The 14437-nt window shown below is 44.6% G+C and overlaps 1 protein-coding gene across 2 annotated transcripts in view; it reads right to left on the bottom strand.

The window, feature by feature from the left end:
• ADAP1 (ArfGAP with dual PH domains 1) overlaps positions 1-13730 on the bottom strand; it is a 35106-nt gene extending 21376 nt beyond the window's left edge. Inside the window, exons 1-3 of one of the 2 annotated variants that reach the window (XM_026054158.1) lie at positions 13605-13730; positions 11035-11126; positions 5872-5954 (exon numbers count right to left, since the gene is read on the bottom strand). In XM_026054158.1, coding sequence (XP_025909943.1) covers positions 5872-5954; positions 11035-11123 — 172 coding nt within the window. In that variant the 5' untranslated portion in view covers positions 11124-11126; positions 13605-13730. The remainder of the gene's footprint in view (positions 1-5871; positions 5955-11034; positions 11127-13604) is intronic. The other variant, XM_026054157.1, reaches the window with a different exon arrangement.
• Positions 13731-14437: the final 707 nt, after the last annotated feature.

The following is a 14437-nucleotide window of genomic DNA, read 5'->3' as shown; positions in this document are numbered from 1 at the left end:
TGACATCAGGCGAGAGACACCGGAGCACCGAGTCCGCCGGCTGCAAGAGCCGGGCGCAGCCGCGACGCTGCCTTGTCTGAGCGGGCCCAAAATAACCGCATTACATCATTGCAGGTCGCGCTGCACGAAGATCCTTTGCACAGGGGGAAGGAAAATATTTACGCCCTGTGCATCCTCCCTGCTCCTCTGCAGACAGGGCTCCTTCCAAATTTGCCAGCACAAGGGAAAAAAAAAATCAGTTCAGGCTGTTTCCCAAATTACATGAGCCACATGGAATGGAAAGTGCATATTAGCAGATTTTACTATTTTATGGTGTTCTTTCATGTCTCCTAATTTATTTTGCTTCGATATTTGTAGACAACTGCAAAATAATGTATAAACAAGCAGTCTGTAGGGCGTTCAGAGACAGAGCGCAAGGGAAGAGACACAACCAGATCTCTCCCTTTGCAAACCACCTCAGCCCACCCTTCTCAGAGCTGAATGTTGAATATTGAAACTAAAATGCAGTCCAGCCTATAAATACCCATGCATAATCCCACAGAGGCTAAAGCCCCGATGCTCTCTAGCTTGCTAACATACCCCTCTTCTCTGCAAATGCTAGCCACCTTTTTTTGTAAGGTTTCCTAGTGATTAACACAACCAAAGCAAACTCTCCCCAACCTCAGCTGTGTTTCCAACATGCAGGAGCCCTCAGCTGTGTTTCCAACACGCAGGAGCCCTTGCATGCCCTGCACCTTGCCTACTCTTTCCAGCTTTCCCACGGATCTACCAGACCCTCTTTGGTCATGCAAGGTTGAAGCTACAGCCACATTTTTACATAATCTGCAGTGCAACAGGCTGCCTGAAGCAGCTATGTAACTGCTGATGAAATAATCTCCTCCAAACTGCATCCCAAAGCCCTTGAGCGACAGGGGACAAGCCATTTTCCACACTGCCACCTCCATCCATCCCTGCAGATACAGGGCAGTCCTGCTCTCAGACAGTGGCAGCATCCATGTGCAGCCTGCGGACAGACACTTCCAAGACCATAACTACACAGATAAGCTGTTTTTCCTGACAAGCATTAAGAGATTTAGCACGCAGCATAATGCAGCTCGCCAGCTCTTCATTTGCTAACGTTAAATCAAAGACCAAAGATGCATGTGATGCTGGTCGTACTCTCAGCTCACCTGAGGGCTCGGCACATGCAGAACTGGCACCAACTTCTCCCAGCACCCCAGCAGGAACCAGAGGGTCTGTGAGAAGCCAAGGATGTGTTTTTAGGAGAATAACGAGTCCCTTTGGCATTTTCTTGGCTACATACACTACACCTTCTTTTGTTTGTGACCTGAGATGCATTGCAGCAGCTGCACCTTTACCAATTTCAAATATCATGTTTCATGAAAAGTGTTCTGTTTTGCTTCCTCATCTCCCTTCATTAGCATAAATTCACGTGACTAAAAGAGGAATCAAAGGTACCCAAACGAACTAACTCTCAGCAGGACTTAAGGAAAGCATTAGCATAACTGCTGCCTATCAACAGCACAGCAAAATGCTGACACTTTTTCAAAATGATCACACACACCTTTCACTCGCCTGAAGTTCCAGATTTGGACTTGAACTGCAATTCCTGCTGTTCTTCTTTTCCAGGAGAATCCAGTACCTGTGCCCCATTAAACTCTGTTACAGGTGATAATTAGCTGGAAACTGACAGTAATTTAGTCAGTTCATTTATCAGAAGGGTTAAAGCCAGCCCAAAAGATGTTAATATGAGGTTCTTAAAATTGGCATTATTTTATGCCACTGTGCAACTAATGTATCCACCATGGTGATAAGCAGAATTACTCAGTCTAAATAATGTTTTGTCTCATAAAGTCTGGCGAGGGCAAACAAATTATTTAGCTGTAATACCACAGCTGAATTAACAGCTCAAATGTGTAAAAGGGTGTATCTAAGAATCGACAGTGGATCACTGAAGCATTTAATCACTGTTTTACTAATCTCCTGCACTATCTGAACTCAAACTGACTTCTCACACTAAAACTCAATGGGGGTAATATACTCATTAATGATGGATCTTTTGGAGGAAGAAAATCATTAGAGTTTGAAAAACTAATTCAAGGTATAAGAGCTAAAAGCTGTGAATAGGGCACAGGTTTGTGCTCTAAGGCTTCCTGCAGAAACAAACAGCTCTGGAAAAGTTCCCTTGAAACCTCCCACTGAGGGCAAATGCTGTGACTTCCAAGTACAACCACATGTCTGACCAGGGACATTGGAGCAGGGACTGAACCAGGACCATTTTCCCAAGCAAGATCTGCTTAAACATTGCCACACTGGAGATCCATGTCCACAGTGCTGGTTGCAGCCTGGCTCTTGAGCCACTTGCATGTGATCCTTATGGGGAGCTTGGCTTTGGATACCTGAGAGGGCACAAGGTTGTTCCTTGTTCAGACGAGGCCATGGAATAAAGTGACAGACACCGGGAAACTCTACTTCCATGTCACTTCCTTACTGGCACTTTCATCCTACAGAGGGGTTGCTTCAGTAAGCTACACATACATTGGTTATTAAAGATGACAAAGAAGCCTCTTCCTTACTGGAAAAAGACATGGGAAAAAGGGCATGGGAGGAAAAAGCGTCAGGCTGCACTGGGGTAGGAGATGGGAACAGCAATCCAAGTCCCCAAGATACTCTGCGGTCAAGAAACATTGTCCCAGGCTGAGCACATCCATGCAAACCTGATCCTGGTCCTGGAAAGACACAAGGTCAGACCTGGTCCTAGCTCTGTTTCCACCCTCTTGCACTGCTCTCTGCACCAGGGCAGAGGTTTCCATCTGCTCTGGGTGCTCTGCAAAGCCTTTTGGGGAGCAGAGCCAGGGCAGCTCCTTCCCTGCTCCTGCCACACTTCTTTCACTTATTTAAACTCCTTGCTAGTAGTTGAACAGTTGCTGCATCCTCCTGCCAGGCTTCTCTACACGACTGTATCTCAGCTCTGACCTGCACATCTGACACTCGTCCCAAGACTCGTTTCTCCGAGGGCTGTCAGTTCAGCTGCGAGAGCTTCTGTTTGGCTTCCATGGGCTGCAGTCTCTCCCCAAAGGCTTCTCCGAAAGCGAAGACATCGGATTTCTGACCAGGGTGGCAGCAGAATAACTGGGAAAGGATACTGCTCAAAAACACTCAGAGACAGGGTTTTTCTATTTTTATGCATTTTTGAACAAATATCAGAGTGCAAAACTGCCTCTGGGATCGGAAAATGGAATTAAATCTTCCAACAAATACCAGAAAATGGATCCTGATGTCTCTATTAGCAATAAATGTGTTCATGCTTAGAAACTGGTAATCTAACATCCCTCCAGGGAATTGCGAATGGTGAGAAAAATGGTCCAACACAGTATTAGAAGGAAAGAAAAATATATACATACATTCAAATGAGATACACACTGGCTGGGAGGGGAAAAGCCTTGGGGCTGGTCCCACCTCAGCATGTTTACGTGCAGATCAGGGGGTCATTAAATAAAAAGCAGTGGCCTAGATCCTATGACTGCCTCCTCCTGTGCCCAGCAGTGCTAAGCCTGGCTCAAAACGCTCACCCCATGCAGGGTGCATCCTCCAAAATGCTGTTGTGCCTGTAAACTGTGCAGACCCCTGCAAGCAGTGAAAAGGGCACAGCTGGGACACAGAACGTGGCTCCGTTGCCTCTGCACGTGCCAACTCCAGCTGGTTTGGAGGGCTCGCAGACAACGCGGCTCAGAGCGGCTCTCAGGTTCACACCAGCTGGTCAAGCCGGTCTCCTGGATCACATATGTTATGGAGTGACCACGCATCCTCATTCGACCTGAGCAACACAAAAACTGTCCCAGCACAGAGGTGAAAACCTCCAGCTTTCTCTTTTTTGCAGAACAAGGGATTTTCCCTCATTTCCCCTGTCCCAGCTCCCAGCCTAGCAGAAGAGCTGGAAACGCAGCTCCCACCAGAGCCATGCCATGTTGGCCAACGCAAGGAACATGAGGTAGGATCACATAACCCTACCTGACTGTTACATGGCAGCACAAGGGCAAGGGCAGGGCAAGTTTGGTGTCCCCTCCACAGCTATGTTTGACTGTGACACCAACTTGGACATCCCAAGGAATCTGCCAGGTCCTCCTGGAAGCTGCATTAGGCTTTGCTGGCCCAAAGAATGAGCAAACGAAGACCTGGTCAGTATTTTGCAGGTAATTTACACAATTCCTATGTTGTTTTCCAATGATAATGGAATTCTCAAGGAAAATATACAACTTGAAAGCATTAAGACACAACCTAGAAGACACCCCCAGGTTGCCCCCCTTTTCCCTTCTCCATTTAAGAGTGATGTTCTCTTAAAATGGCTTAAAATCATCTATTTTATTCTGCCTTTACAGGTTTTTGAACTTCAAAGAGAAGAGAAAAACCCTACCACTTCACCATGAAGTTAAACATTATGTGGTGACATTACTGAAAGACATCAAAAATACGTTGCTAAAATAAACTCCTGCTTGAATTCTGCCTGTAATATTTTTCAGAAAGCTCAGCACACACTGACCTTCTCACACAGCACTGAAGCACATACTTAACTTCAACCAGGTACACACTCTTCTTGGAGTCAACAGATCTAATCACATCCTTAAAATTATTCATTTGCTTGAAGTACCTAGTTGAACCCAGGGTTTTACACCTAGAAGTTGCACAGTGTAAATTGGAAACATTATTTCTGGGTGGGCATTATACACATGTTGGCATATATATTCCAAAGCTCTCTAAGAAATTTAATTATTTTTAAGAGAACATGCTCAGTTCCAGCACCCTACTTCAAAAATCTAAAATTAACTTGTGCACAGTATACTGTGAGTATATATGGATACTGCACACACACGCTGTGCACATGTTTCATGTGCACAAAACAGCACAGAAAAATTGCTTTAAGCATAAATCAAGGCTATATGATACCATATTTTAGCAACAACTGCTGATGCTACCTGCTTATTATCAATCACAAAAGGCAGCATGATAATAAATATTTTAACCTTTCATCTGTAACTTGCTCTTTGCTGATAAAATCATTCCAGAGCTATCCACACACACGTTGACTACTTAAAATGCAAAATAAATGCCACTTACACATAGCAAAGGAACTCCCAGCTAATTGCATACAATTTCTCATGGCAGTTATTGCGCTGCCTCACAACAAACCTAGCTGGACCTTGTGCTTCCTCTTCACATTCTGCCCTTCCACAAGAAAAACCACCCGACCCACCTGCTCCTTGTACAATCCCATTAAAAAGACCTCCATCACGCTGCTTGTTGTGCTGTGAGGGCTGAAATGAGCTCTGTCACAAGCACTTTGTCTCTACAATCACAAAACACCACGTGCATTTATTATACCACAAGGAGACCCTGTTCTGGCGAAGAAAGACATTGCAGTTTTGTGGAAAGACAGCTGTGAAAAGGAAATTTGGGAAGAGCAGGGAACCTTGCACACTTACCTACCATTACCCAGCGTTAATAATCCCACTTACCTTTCTAAAGGAAGAGTCACCTTGATGAGACAAACACCCTTATCTCCATTTTAGTTCACATTTGTGCCTCCTACCACCAGAAAGGAGCTCGCTGATACTTCAGCTGACTTACTGTTGGGGCACATCCCACTGAAGTCAATAGAAGCTCTTGAATTTGTGATTTCTTCTATCAGGCATTGATTTTTTTTCCAGTCAAATACAGAGAACGCCAGGAGACATCTTTCCCAAGGAATCATACTTTCCCTCCCATTTTACAAAGTATAAGCATTGATCAACATAAAGCTAATTTATCAGAAAATAAAAACAAGGAAGATGCTGGACATTGGAACACTTTTCTGCCAAAACTTTCTATCACTACCTGCAGAATAGGGTTCTTGCTTCTCACTGTGAATGAATTCTTTTCTTTCGTATTTGGCTCTGATCCACTGTTCACGCAGCAGTCTGTAAAAAAACAAACAACAAAGTAGGGAAAAAACACAGGAAAGGATATACTGTCCAAGATAAGCTAAGGAAGAATTCATATCATTATCTCTTCAATAGAAGAAAACAAGTACGATTTGCAAGTCTTTCAAAAACTGAATTCTACAATTAGGAGTCATGAATCTCTCCCGTTTGCTGTAAGACAACAATAAATTGTTTCCTGGTACATGCAGTTTAGTGGAAATTTCTATAATAAAGTTTCCAGCACTAGTAGAATATAATAAAGTTTCCAGCATTGGCAGAATATCCCATTCACACCCACCAAACTCTGTGCAAAATTCTTTTAGTATAAGGACTATTCTAAAGAGAAACTTCCTCACATTGAACAGGGCATGACAGGGTAAGAAGTACCCTTGTGGAAAACACTGTTTAAACAAAAAAACCAAACCAACCAAACAAAACAAATCTCCACAGACCAAAGACTTCAAGTACTTCTGTCTTATTTTATTTTAGCACAACTCCTAGAATTAATGAAGGGCATAAGCAGTTTTCATCTGGAATATGTTCAGAATAGTTCAAAATTATTTTTAATTCACCAGATTATTTATTACTCTTCAATCTTAAATAGCCCAAGCAGACAAGAAGCCATGTGTCTTTCCAACATTACGTTTAGAAGCGGCCTACACTGATGACAGCGAAAGATTCCCCAGCAGTTGGCCATGCTCTGTAAAACCCACCATACCTGAACATATCGATTTCTGTATTAAGGAAAATTGTTGATATGACTGAAAATCTCTTTTTTCTTTTTGGCTTCCAATACAAATTAAGCACTATTTTTTCAGCAGAAGTGTTCCAGAAATGTTCAAAGAAAACAAGCCTTCTACTATTACTTATAAAAATTCTTCTGGCAGGACAGTTTCATCAAATTTGCAAGATGCTATTCAAACAGAACCACAGGAGTTATCAGTTTCCTGGTGATAAAGAAGCAGATAATTACACATATTTTCTCCTACCCATTGTTCCATCTCCTTGGTTGGGGCACCAGCCTTCTCCAGCAACGTACAGGAAACACCACTGTGTCATTGTGCCCAGAACTCAAATCTGAGCCACCTGCATTGCTGCAATAGAAATAATCTGCTGAATCTGCCTTTCCCCCTTCTGTTCATGCTTTCACAACTTATCTTCAGCTGTCACACGTGTATCTGCAAGTTAGACTGTGAACCCAAAGAACACCCATCTCTCTGCTGTTGTCACCATGCGATACATGATGGTCTTGAGAACAACGCATCTTTAGTGGGGATGGGCTTAGTAGAAGACTGCAAGGCGGCTTAGTCAGGATGTCCTTTTTGGTCAAATATCTAGAATCTAGTTGTCTGCTGCTGTAAAAGACTAGATCTGGTAACTCAAAAGGCATCGTGTCATCACCTGCTTCTGTGGTTCATCAACAAAGCTACGGAAACCTCACCACAAAATCACCACAAATACTTAAGAGCTGTCCATTTTTCCAGGCTGGCTGCTGCAGGCAGCTAGTGATCACTGCAGCCAAACTTGGACCAGCAAAGGCTTAACTGTAAGAGACAACTGACACCAACCTTGGTGCCAGCTCAATACTCCTGATAACCTCAGACAGCGTTTGCCGGGATCCTGAGGGGCTCCGATAGCAATTCCAAAGGACCACAGGAGTCCAGTCATGCAACCTGCCCAGTCCCTACCACTTTCTGACAGCTCAGACCTTCCTCCGCACTCCTCATCATCACATCTCCAGGTCCCTCAGCAGCAGCTCCTCCAAAACCCAGAGGCAACAGAGGAGCCCATCATTAGGACACGTCATTGCAAGGCCAGGGGCTGCTGTCTCTGCTCCAAAGGTTATTTAGATAAAGCAGAAATGCAGCAAAAGAAATGGAAAGAAAAGACCCAAGCTGCACAACCAGGAGTTTGAATCTCTTTGGTGGCTCAACTTCAGACCTGTCTCCATTTCATTTTAAGTACATTTTTAGGGGTCTTGTAGGCATTTGCTGCTGACAGAGCGCTGTGCTTTGTCTGCAGTGCATTTTTCTGCAGGTGAATGTGCACACAGGTACCCAGGGCAGGTATCACACTGCCCTCTGTCCAGGGCTGCCTGTGATTTCCACAGCATTCCGTGAACAGCAAGAGCCTTACGGTATTTTATTGAATTTCTGGTGAAGGGACATGTAGCAAATACACAGTTCACATTTGCTAGGAGAAAAATATAACTGTATAATTCCTAAAGTGAGGAGATGCACAGCTTTTGGGATCTAATCCAAAAGCCTTAACAGCCCACCTAAAATCTGGCAGGCTGCTGGTTGCAGGGAATATGTCATTTTTTGGCAATTAGAACAGAGAGGTCTTTGTAATTAACATGATGAAAACCTGGGAGCAGGGAACAAACTAAAAAATTAATGAAAGACTGCACTTCCAGCAGAATAAGCAAGAAGTTGTCCTCGGAGCTCCACGGGAGCTGGCTGCTGCGGGGCAGGAGCAGAATGGGAGGCTGATGAAGCTCTGCCAGCCCCAACACCAAAGCTCACTTAAAAATACTTGCTTGCTTTGCTGGCCGCTGTGGACAGCGCAGTGCAGCACTGGGATCCTGCATCCCGGCAGAACCTGCGACAGGATGGGAAAACTGCTCTTGTGCTCAAGCAGCTTCATATGGAATTGCCGCCGCGGAGCTTCCTTGTGTTGCACCTGGGAAATCTGCTCAGCAGAATGAACAGCCTCCAGTTTGCTGTCGCACAAGGCCCTGCAGCTGGGCTGTGTTTTCCTGGGACGCCGAGTGGTTTCCCTGCTGCTACCCTGCTGCAGGGAGCAGCGGCGGCTCCCTGCGCGGAGCCCAGGCAAGGAGGGAGAGGGGCCCCGTCACCACCGAGCGTCGCGGCCCTCTGCGTTTCATCCTTGCGAGCCAAGCAAAGGCAGAACAGAAGCATGTGATCCAGAAACGGCAGCTTCAGCAGCTTCAGCCTGTGAGCACAGCTTTGCCAAGTTGCTGTCAAGCAACACTTTTAATGAAATATTAAGTCCGAGTGCAAATTCTTCCTCAGACAGTACAAGAAAAAACACTGCAACTTCGATGGAAAGTCCATCCCGCTTCCACACCCTTTCCTCTCTGTTTGTGTTTGCTGAGTCTTCACTAGCAGGATTCACTTTCAAGTGGCTTGTGGAGAGCTGGGAGGGCCCAGGGGCTTGATCCAGTCACTCGGGAGCCCTGGGAACCTGTCCCCAAGGCCCTGGCCATCAGCAAACACCTGGAGGGGAGCACAGGGATGGAATCTTTGGCTATCCAAGTATAAAGCCTCTCAGGATCAAACAGTTGGAGAGAGCTGCCTGTTTATCACAAACCAGCATTCACCTTGGCGGTGCTGTTGGCACAACTACCAACTCATTCTGTAATCTGGGCACCTTGGGTATTTTGCAGCTCACTTTTTCTTCTTGATATCAAAGAGACTCTAAGGAGAAGGGAAGGGAAAAAAGCATCGATAACTCTCTGCCAACAGACTTCCAAAAATCTGTAGATTTCTGGTTTCAACCCAAAGCCAGGGAGAAGCAGGGGAGAAATTAGCAGCAATTTCTTCTACTAGATGCACCATCTTAGGAAGTGGAATCTACTTACACAGCAAGATTTAAGCAGCACTTCATGCACAAGGCTGAAAAAGGACGCTAGGGCTGGCACTTTAGGACCAAAAACCAAATATCCCACCAGGATAAACACAGTGCACTCAAAGTGTATACACAGCAGCTTTGCCAACCCTCAAATAATTTCTCTAATTGTAGAAACAATTGTAGTGGAAGCTGCTGCCAGGAGCCATTTTAGATCAAACCCAAGAGCTGTTAATGTTGTGAGAATGAGTGATTTTTTTTATCACCAGGCCAGGCAGTGCTGTTCACACCTGGGCTTTCCCAAATTTAGCATTTCAGCATTATCAAATAGCAGGTAATGGATGAATCATGGAGATGTTTCATAGGGATGACAGACGCCCTCTTTTCTTTTCCCTGTAAAAGGCTTTTTGCATGACATATTAAGAAGAATTACTGCTTTCCCAGCTATTACAATGGAGTCAAAGTGTAGATAAAAATCACCTTGAGGATGAGTGTAGGTACTCGTGAGCGGAGCCCTTTAACTACCTTCAGTATGATTTCAGATGTTGTGCTTAAAGCAGAGCCTGGTGCATAAGCATCCTAGTTAAGGGCTTTTCATACAAGGAATCCTACAATTCCTTCCAGTATTTCTGCTCTGGGCATCTCTTGTGATGTCTGAACACATCAAAAGGCGGCTCAGAGACTCACAGCTGGACTGGGCATTTTCATACCCACTGCCACCCTGCTCAACTAGCGACACCAGTTAAATGATATTGGGTTGAACATCAGATACTTCGTCAGTCAAGGACTGCCTAATACTAAAACACTGGCTCTGGAAACTATGTCCTTCAGACACCAAAGCCTGTGAAGCACTGATTTAACAAGGATACACCCACAGCACTCTGCAGGATTGGATTCTAGGACAGAATCTTGCTGAACAAACAATTTCAGTTTATCTCCTTGCTCCCTAAGCAGTACAAGTTCTGGCTGCTCAACCATTTTGGTCCACAAAAGCTGGTCTCCTGCCTTGCTAAGGAGAAGGATTACTCTGCACTGGATAGGATCAAACATCCTGCACCTGTCCGTGCTTAGGATCCCCCACTACTATTCGGCACGAAGAGAAACAATATTTTGGCATTACAAGTAACCTAGCACCTCGTCCATCAGATAAGCAAGTTACATTTTAATACAAAAGGGCTATTTGAGAAGGAAGAGGAAATCAATAGGTAGAAATTGACTTTTTCATGGCCTCAGAAACCTGGAAGGGTCTAGGGAATAGACAAACCGTTGACTTCCCTGCATCACGCAATTGGACTTATTTAATAAGATCCCACGTGTAGTATAAACTCTACCATATGCATTCAAAAGAACAAACATTTTTTCAGAGACTTTTCTAATGCAACCCCCACTGTGATAAAAAAGTGCATCACGCTAAAACAAAAATATTACAGAGGCTTCAGCTGCACAAACAAATACATGTGGCCTAGCAGCAGAGGTATTTACTTACTGACAGTCAAGAAATGTTGGCTTGTAATAAAATGGTGGCATCTTGGACTCATATTTTGCTTTTGCTACATTGTTTCCATTCGAGGCCATAAACTGAAAAAAAAAGAGGAGAAAATCAGACAGAATTAAGAAATGTTAACGGCCTTTTCCCTTATCCTCCCCTGATTCTATACAGCAATAAAATAACTGGGACGAGGCCTTGCTTCCCTTACTGCAGAGCTTCCCGGGGACTGTGCACAGGAGCAGCGCTGCAAGGGCTATTCCTGTGGGCCAGGGCTCGGAAATTAACCTCGGCATTCCCAGAGACTGCATCCAGGCTGCATCATTTTGGAGACAGGGCACAGGCAACTCCTGCTTTTCAGTGCCCCAGAGCAGTTTGCTCACACATAGCTTTTGCTTAAACACATAGCTTTTGCTTAAAAAGGTTTTGCTTAAAACGCTACCACAGCCATGAGAACCAACCTCACTCCCTAGAGCAGACCCTTCATCTGCTTGATATCCCTAGGGACAGATCCTGGCCGGTCACAAGGCAGTGCCGGGTCACAGTCTGGTCTCCTGCATTTCCACTTCCAGGCCGGGGAACGTGCTGGCTCCCAGGGCACAGAAATCAGGCAAACCAGAGGGCAGAACCTGACGTGAACATTAAGTCTCCTCAGGTTAAGGCTCCAGCAAGGTAACAGCGTGACAATAAGCCCTATGCTATTTGCTTTGATGAGGATCATATCTCATCCTCCAAAATGATTCAGTTCTGTGCAAGTGCTGGTTTCCTTCATGCTGCAGTTCCTTGCTGATGATTCACTCCTGTTCCCTTGCACATCAACCATCCACTTGGGTTTTAACCACTAGCTACCAATAAAGTGGCTTACAGTGCTCAGCATCTTTTATAAAGCAGCCCAACAGTGCAGCCACCAAAGGATTTATAGCAGGATAAACCTCACTTACTCTGTTTTACTTTGAAATGGGAAGGGACTTTGATTACTTCCCGAATTTAACTTCTTTATCTTAAACAATTAAAAGGTGCTATAACAGTGTTTGACAACACAGTGGAGATATTAAAAGAAGAAACCTTTTATAAAAAGGAGAACAAGGGACAGGACCAAGTCCAGAGACCTCAGGTTTTAATCCTGCTATGGATTCTTAGCAGTGTAACAACAATCTTCATTTAGCAGACCGAGTGTTATCACTAGTGCGATATCACTACTGCACAGCCCAGGAAGGTGATGTTCATGTGGATTAACTCAGAGGGGAAAGAGCCTAGCCCAGAGCTTTGCACTGACAGTAGTCAATGCCCACCTGGAAACTTGAATTTAAGCACTTGTCTGAAAGGCCGGGTCCAGCTCGCTCCTGCAAATCACCTCCTAGGGTAGAAGCTGACACCTGGCACTGGAGCTTTGTAGCTAAAGGGTCTCAAGCCAATTTATTACAGCTCCAATGGCAGTAACACTTATTTTGGACGTGTTTGCCATCTTCAGACACAGCTAAAAAGGGTAGGAAACCTACCAGCTGTACCAGCCCACCTTTCCTTTCAGTCTGTCATGCAAATAGCTAGCTGAAACGAGTGCCAACATGCCATGTACATCCTTATTCATAAAATTTGCTCAAATTTAATGAAATGGACTTCATAGCTGTAAAAAAACACCCTTTTCCAGGAAGCCCAGGATTTTTTCATTTTATATTGCATATATTCATTTTAATTTACATTGCATACAAGTAAAATGAGTGGTCATTTTTTTTGTTATTTTGAAACAGGGGTTTTTGTTATTTTCCTGTTTTTTAAGCTTCTCGAGTTTACAAATTCAATTTATTTTCAACAATCAAGGAAGAGAGGAAGAAAGAAAAAAAAAGAAGGAAAAAAAAAAAAAAGACGTGTAAACAAAGGCCCTTTTCTTCCTAATCACATGATTCCATGAACTGCAGCTTTCAGAAAACCCCCAAAGCTACAACATACAAGATAAAAATCAATGACTGGTAGCATTCTTCATGCCTTTAAAGACAACAATAGTCAAAGCCTATAGATTTCCTGGTTACATTTGCTAATATCACCCAGATCCAGGCAGGCCTGTGCATAAATTGAGAGAAGTTACACTGCAGGAGTTCAGTTCTTTGAGATGTGAGTTTAAAAGTTTTCGATGCCAAGTAGAAAAAAAGCCACAAGGAGCCAGGCTGGGCAGGGGTGGTAGAGAAGAGCTGCAGGAAGATGTCAGTAACAGCAGAGGTGATTTTTACAATTAATTATTAATATATGGAGTCTGAAATTAATAATTAATCAGTGGAGTATGTTCAAGAATTGTTGCCATTTTTATGGTTGTATGGAACCTATGCAGCTTCTTCGTGACATTGTTATTCCATTTTTTCAAGCAGATTTCGTAAGTACGGACAGCTGGACCTTGTTCCCACATTCAACATTTATTTAGGCATGTTTTCCGAGATCATGTTTGCTGTGACATCTTTAGAAAGGACTGTGTTTATAGCTTTTCTGATAAGAAAGCGGAGTGTGGGTGGCATTTGTGCCAGTGATGTGAAATGCAGTGACCCCAGCTAGTTGGTATTTCAAGTCCCAGACGTACATACCTCAACTTGAGCATCATCCCAGTCATCTAAACGGACTGACTTCACTTTGCTGACTTGGGGAATATTGCGATGGATTCCTGAACAGTTTAAACAGATGAAGATTCCCAGGTTGTGAGAGGCCCAATCTGGATCTGAAAAAAGGAAAGGAAAGAAAATGGTACTTGTGGAGAGTATCAAATTTAGCACAGGAGGAGGAAGGAAAAATGGGTCAGGAGCCGAATTTGGAAGCCACCTGAGCCCGAGTGCCGTGACTCTAAAGGCATCAGATATACACACAAGTGTAGGCAGGTGTTCATTTATATTAATAATTACACCAATCACACTAATCACTATATCAAAAATTTTTACCAGTGCACATACAAATAAAAAAAAAAATACCAAATTCACCGCCATAGAAGCAGCAGTTATTTGGAGAATCCAACATGTGGACAAGCGCAAGGTGGATGCAAACCCAGCGCCTCCACCTCTGGCCGCGGCCACCTCGGCACATGCCGCCCTTCCCGAAAGCGCGGGCGGCCCCGCGGCTCCCTGCTCACCAAGGGGAGCTCTGCTCTTCTCGCAAACTGCTGTAATTTGTTTATTTTCCCACAGTAATTACGCTAATTACGCAGCGCAGCGATTATTCATCCCAAGCAGGGCAGCGAAGGCACTTCCCGCTCCTCGCGTGTTGGCAGAGCGAGGCCGCGGCCGGACTCCTCGCCCGGGACCCGCCACCGGCCTCCCTCCCGGCACGGGGGAGTTTGGCCGCCCGCAGGCATCGTCATCCGGGTATAAACCCACATGTGCGACCCAACCACAGGCCTGGCAAACCCCAACCCGCCCGTGTCCATCTC

Source organism: Nothoprocta perdicaria, unplaced genomic scaffold (assembly GCF_003342845.1).
Source record: "Nothoprocta perdicaria isolate Ctin4 unplaced genomic scaffold, notPer1 scaffold_12, whole genome shotgun sequence".
NCBI classification, from domain to species: Eukaryota; Metazoa; Chordata; class Aves; order Tinamiformes; family Tinamidae; genus Nothoprocta; species Nothoprocta perdicaria.
Note: the sequence above shows the minus strand (reverse complement) of the source record. Positions and strands in the feature narration are given on the sequence as shown.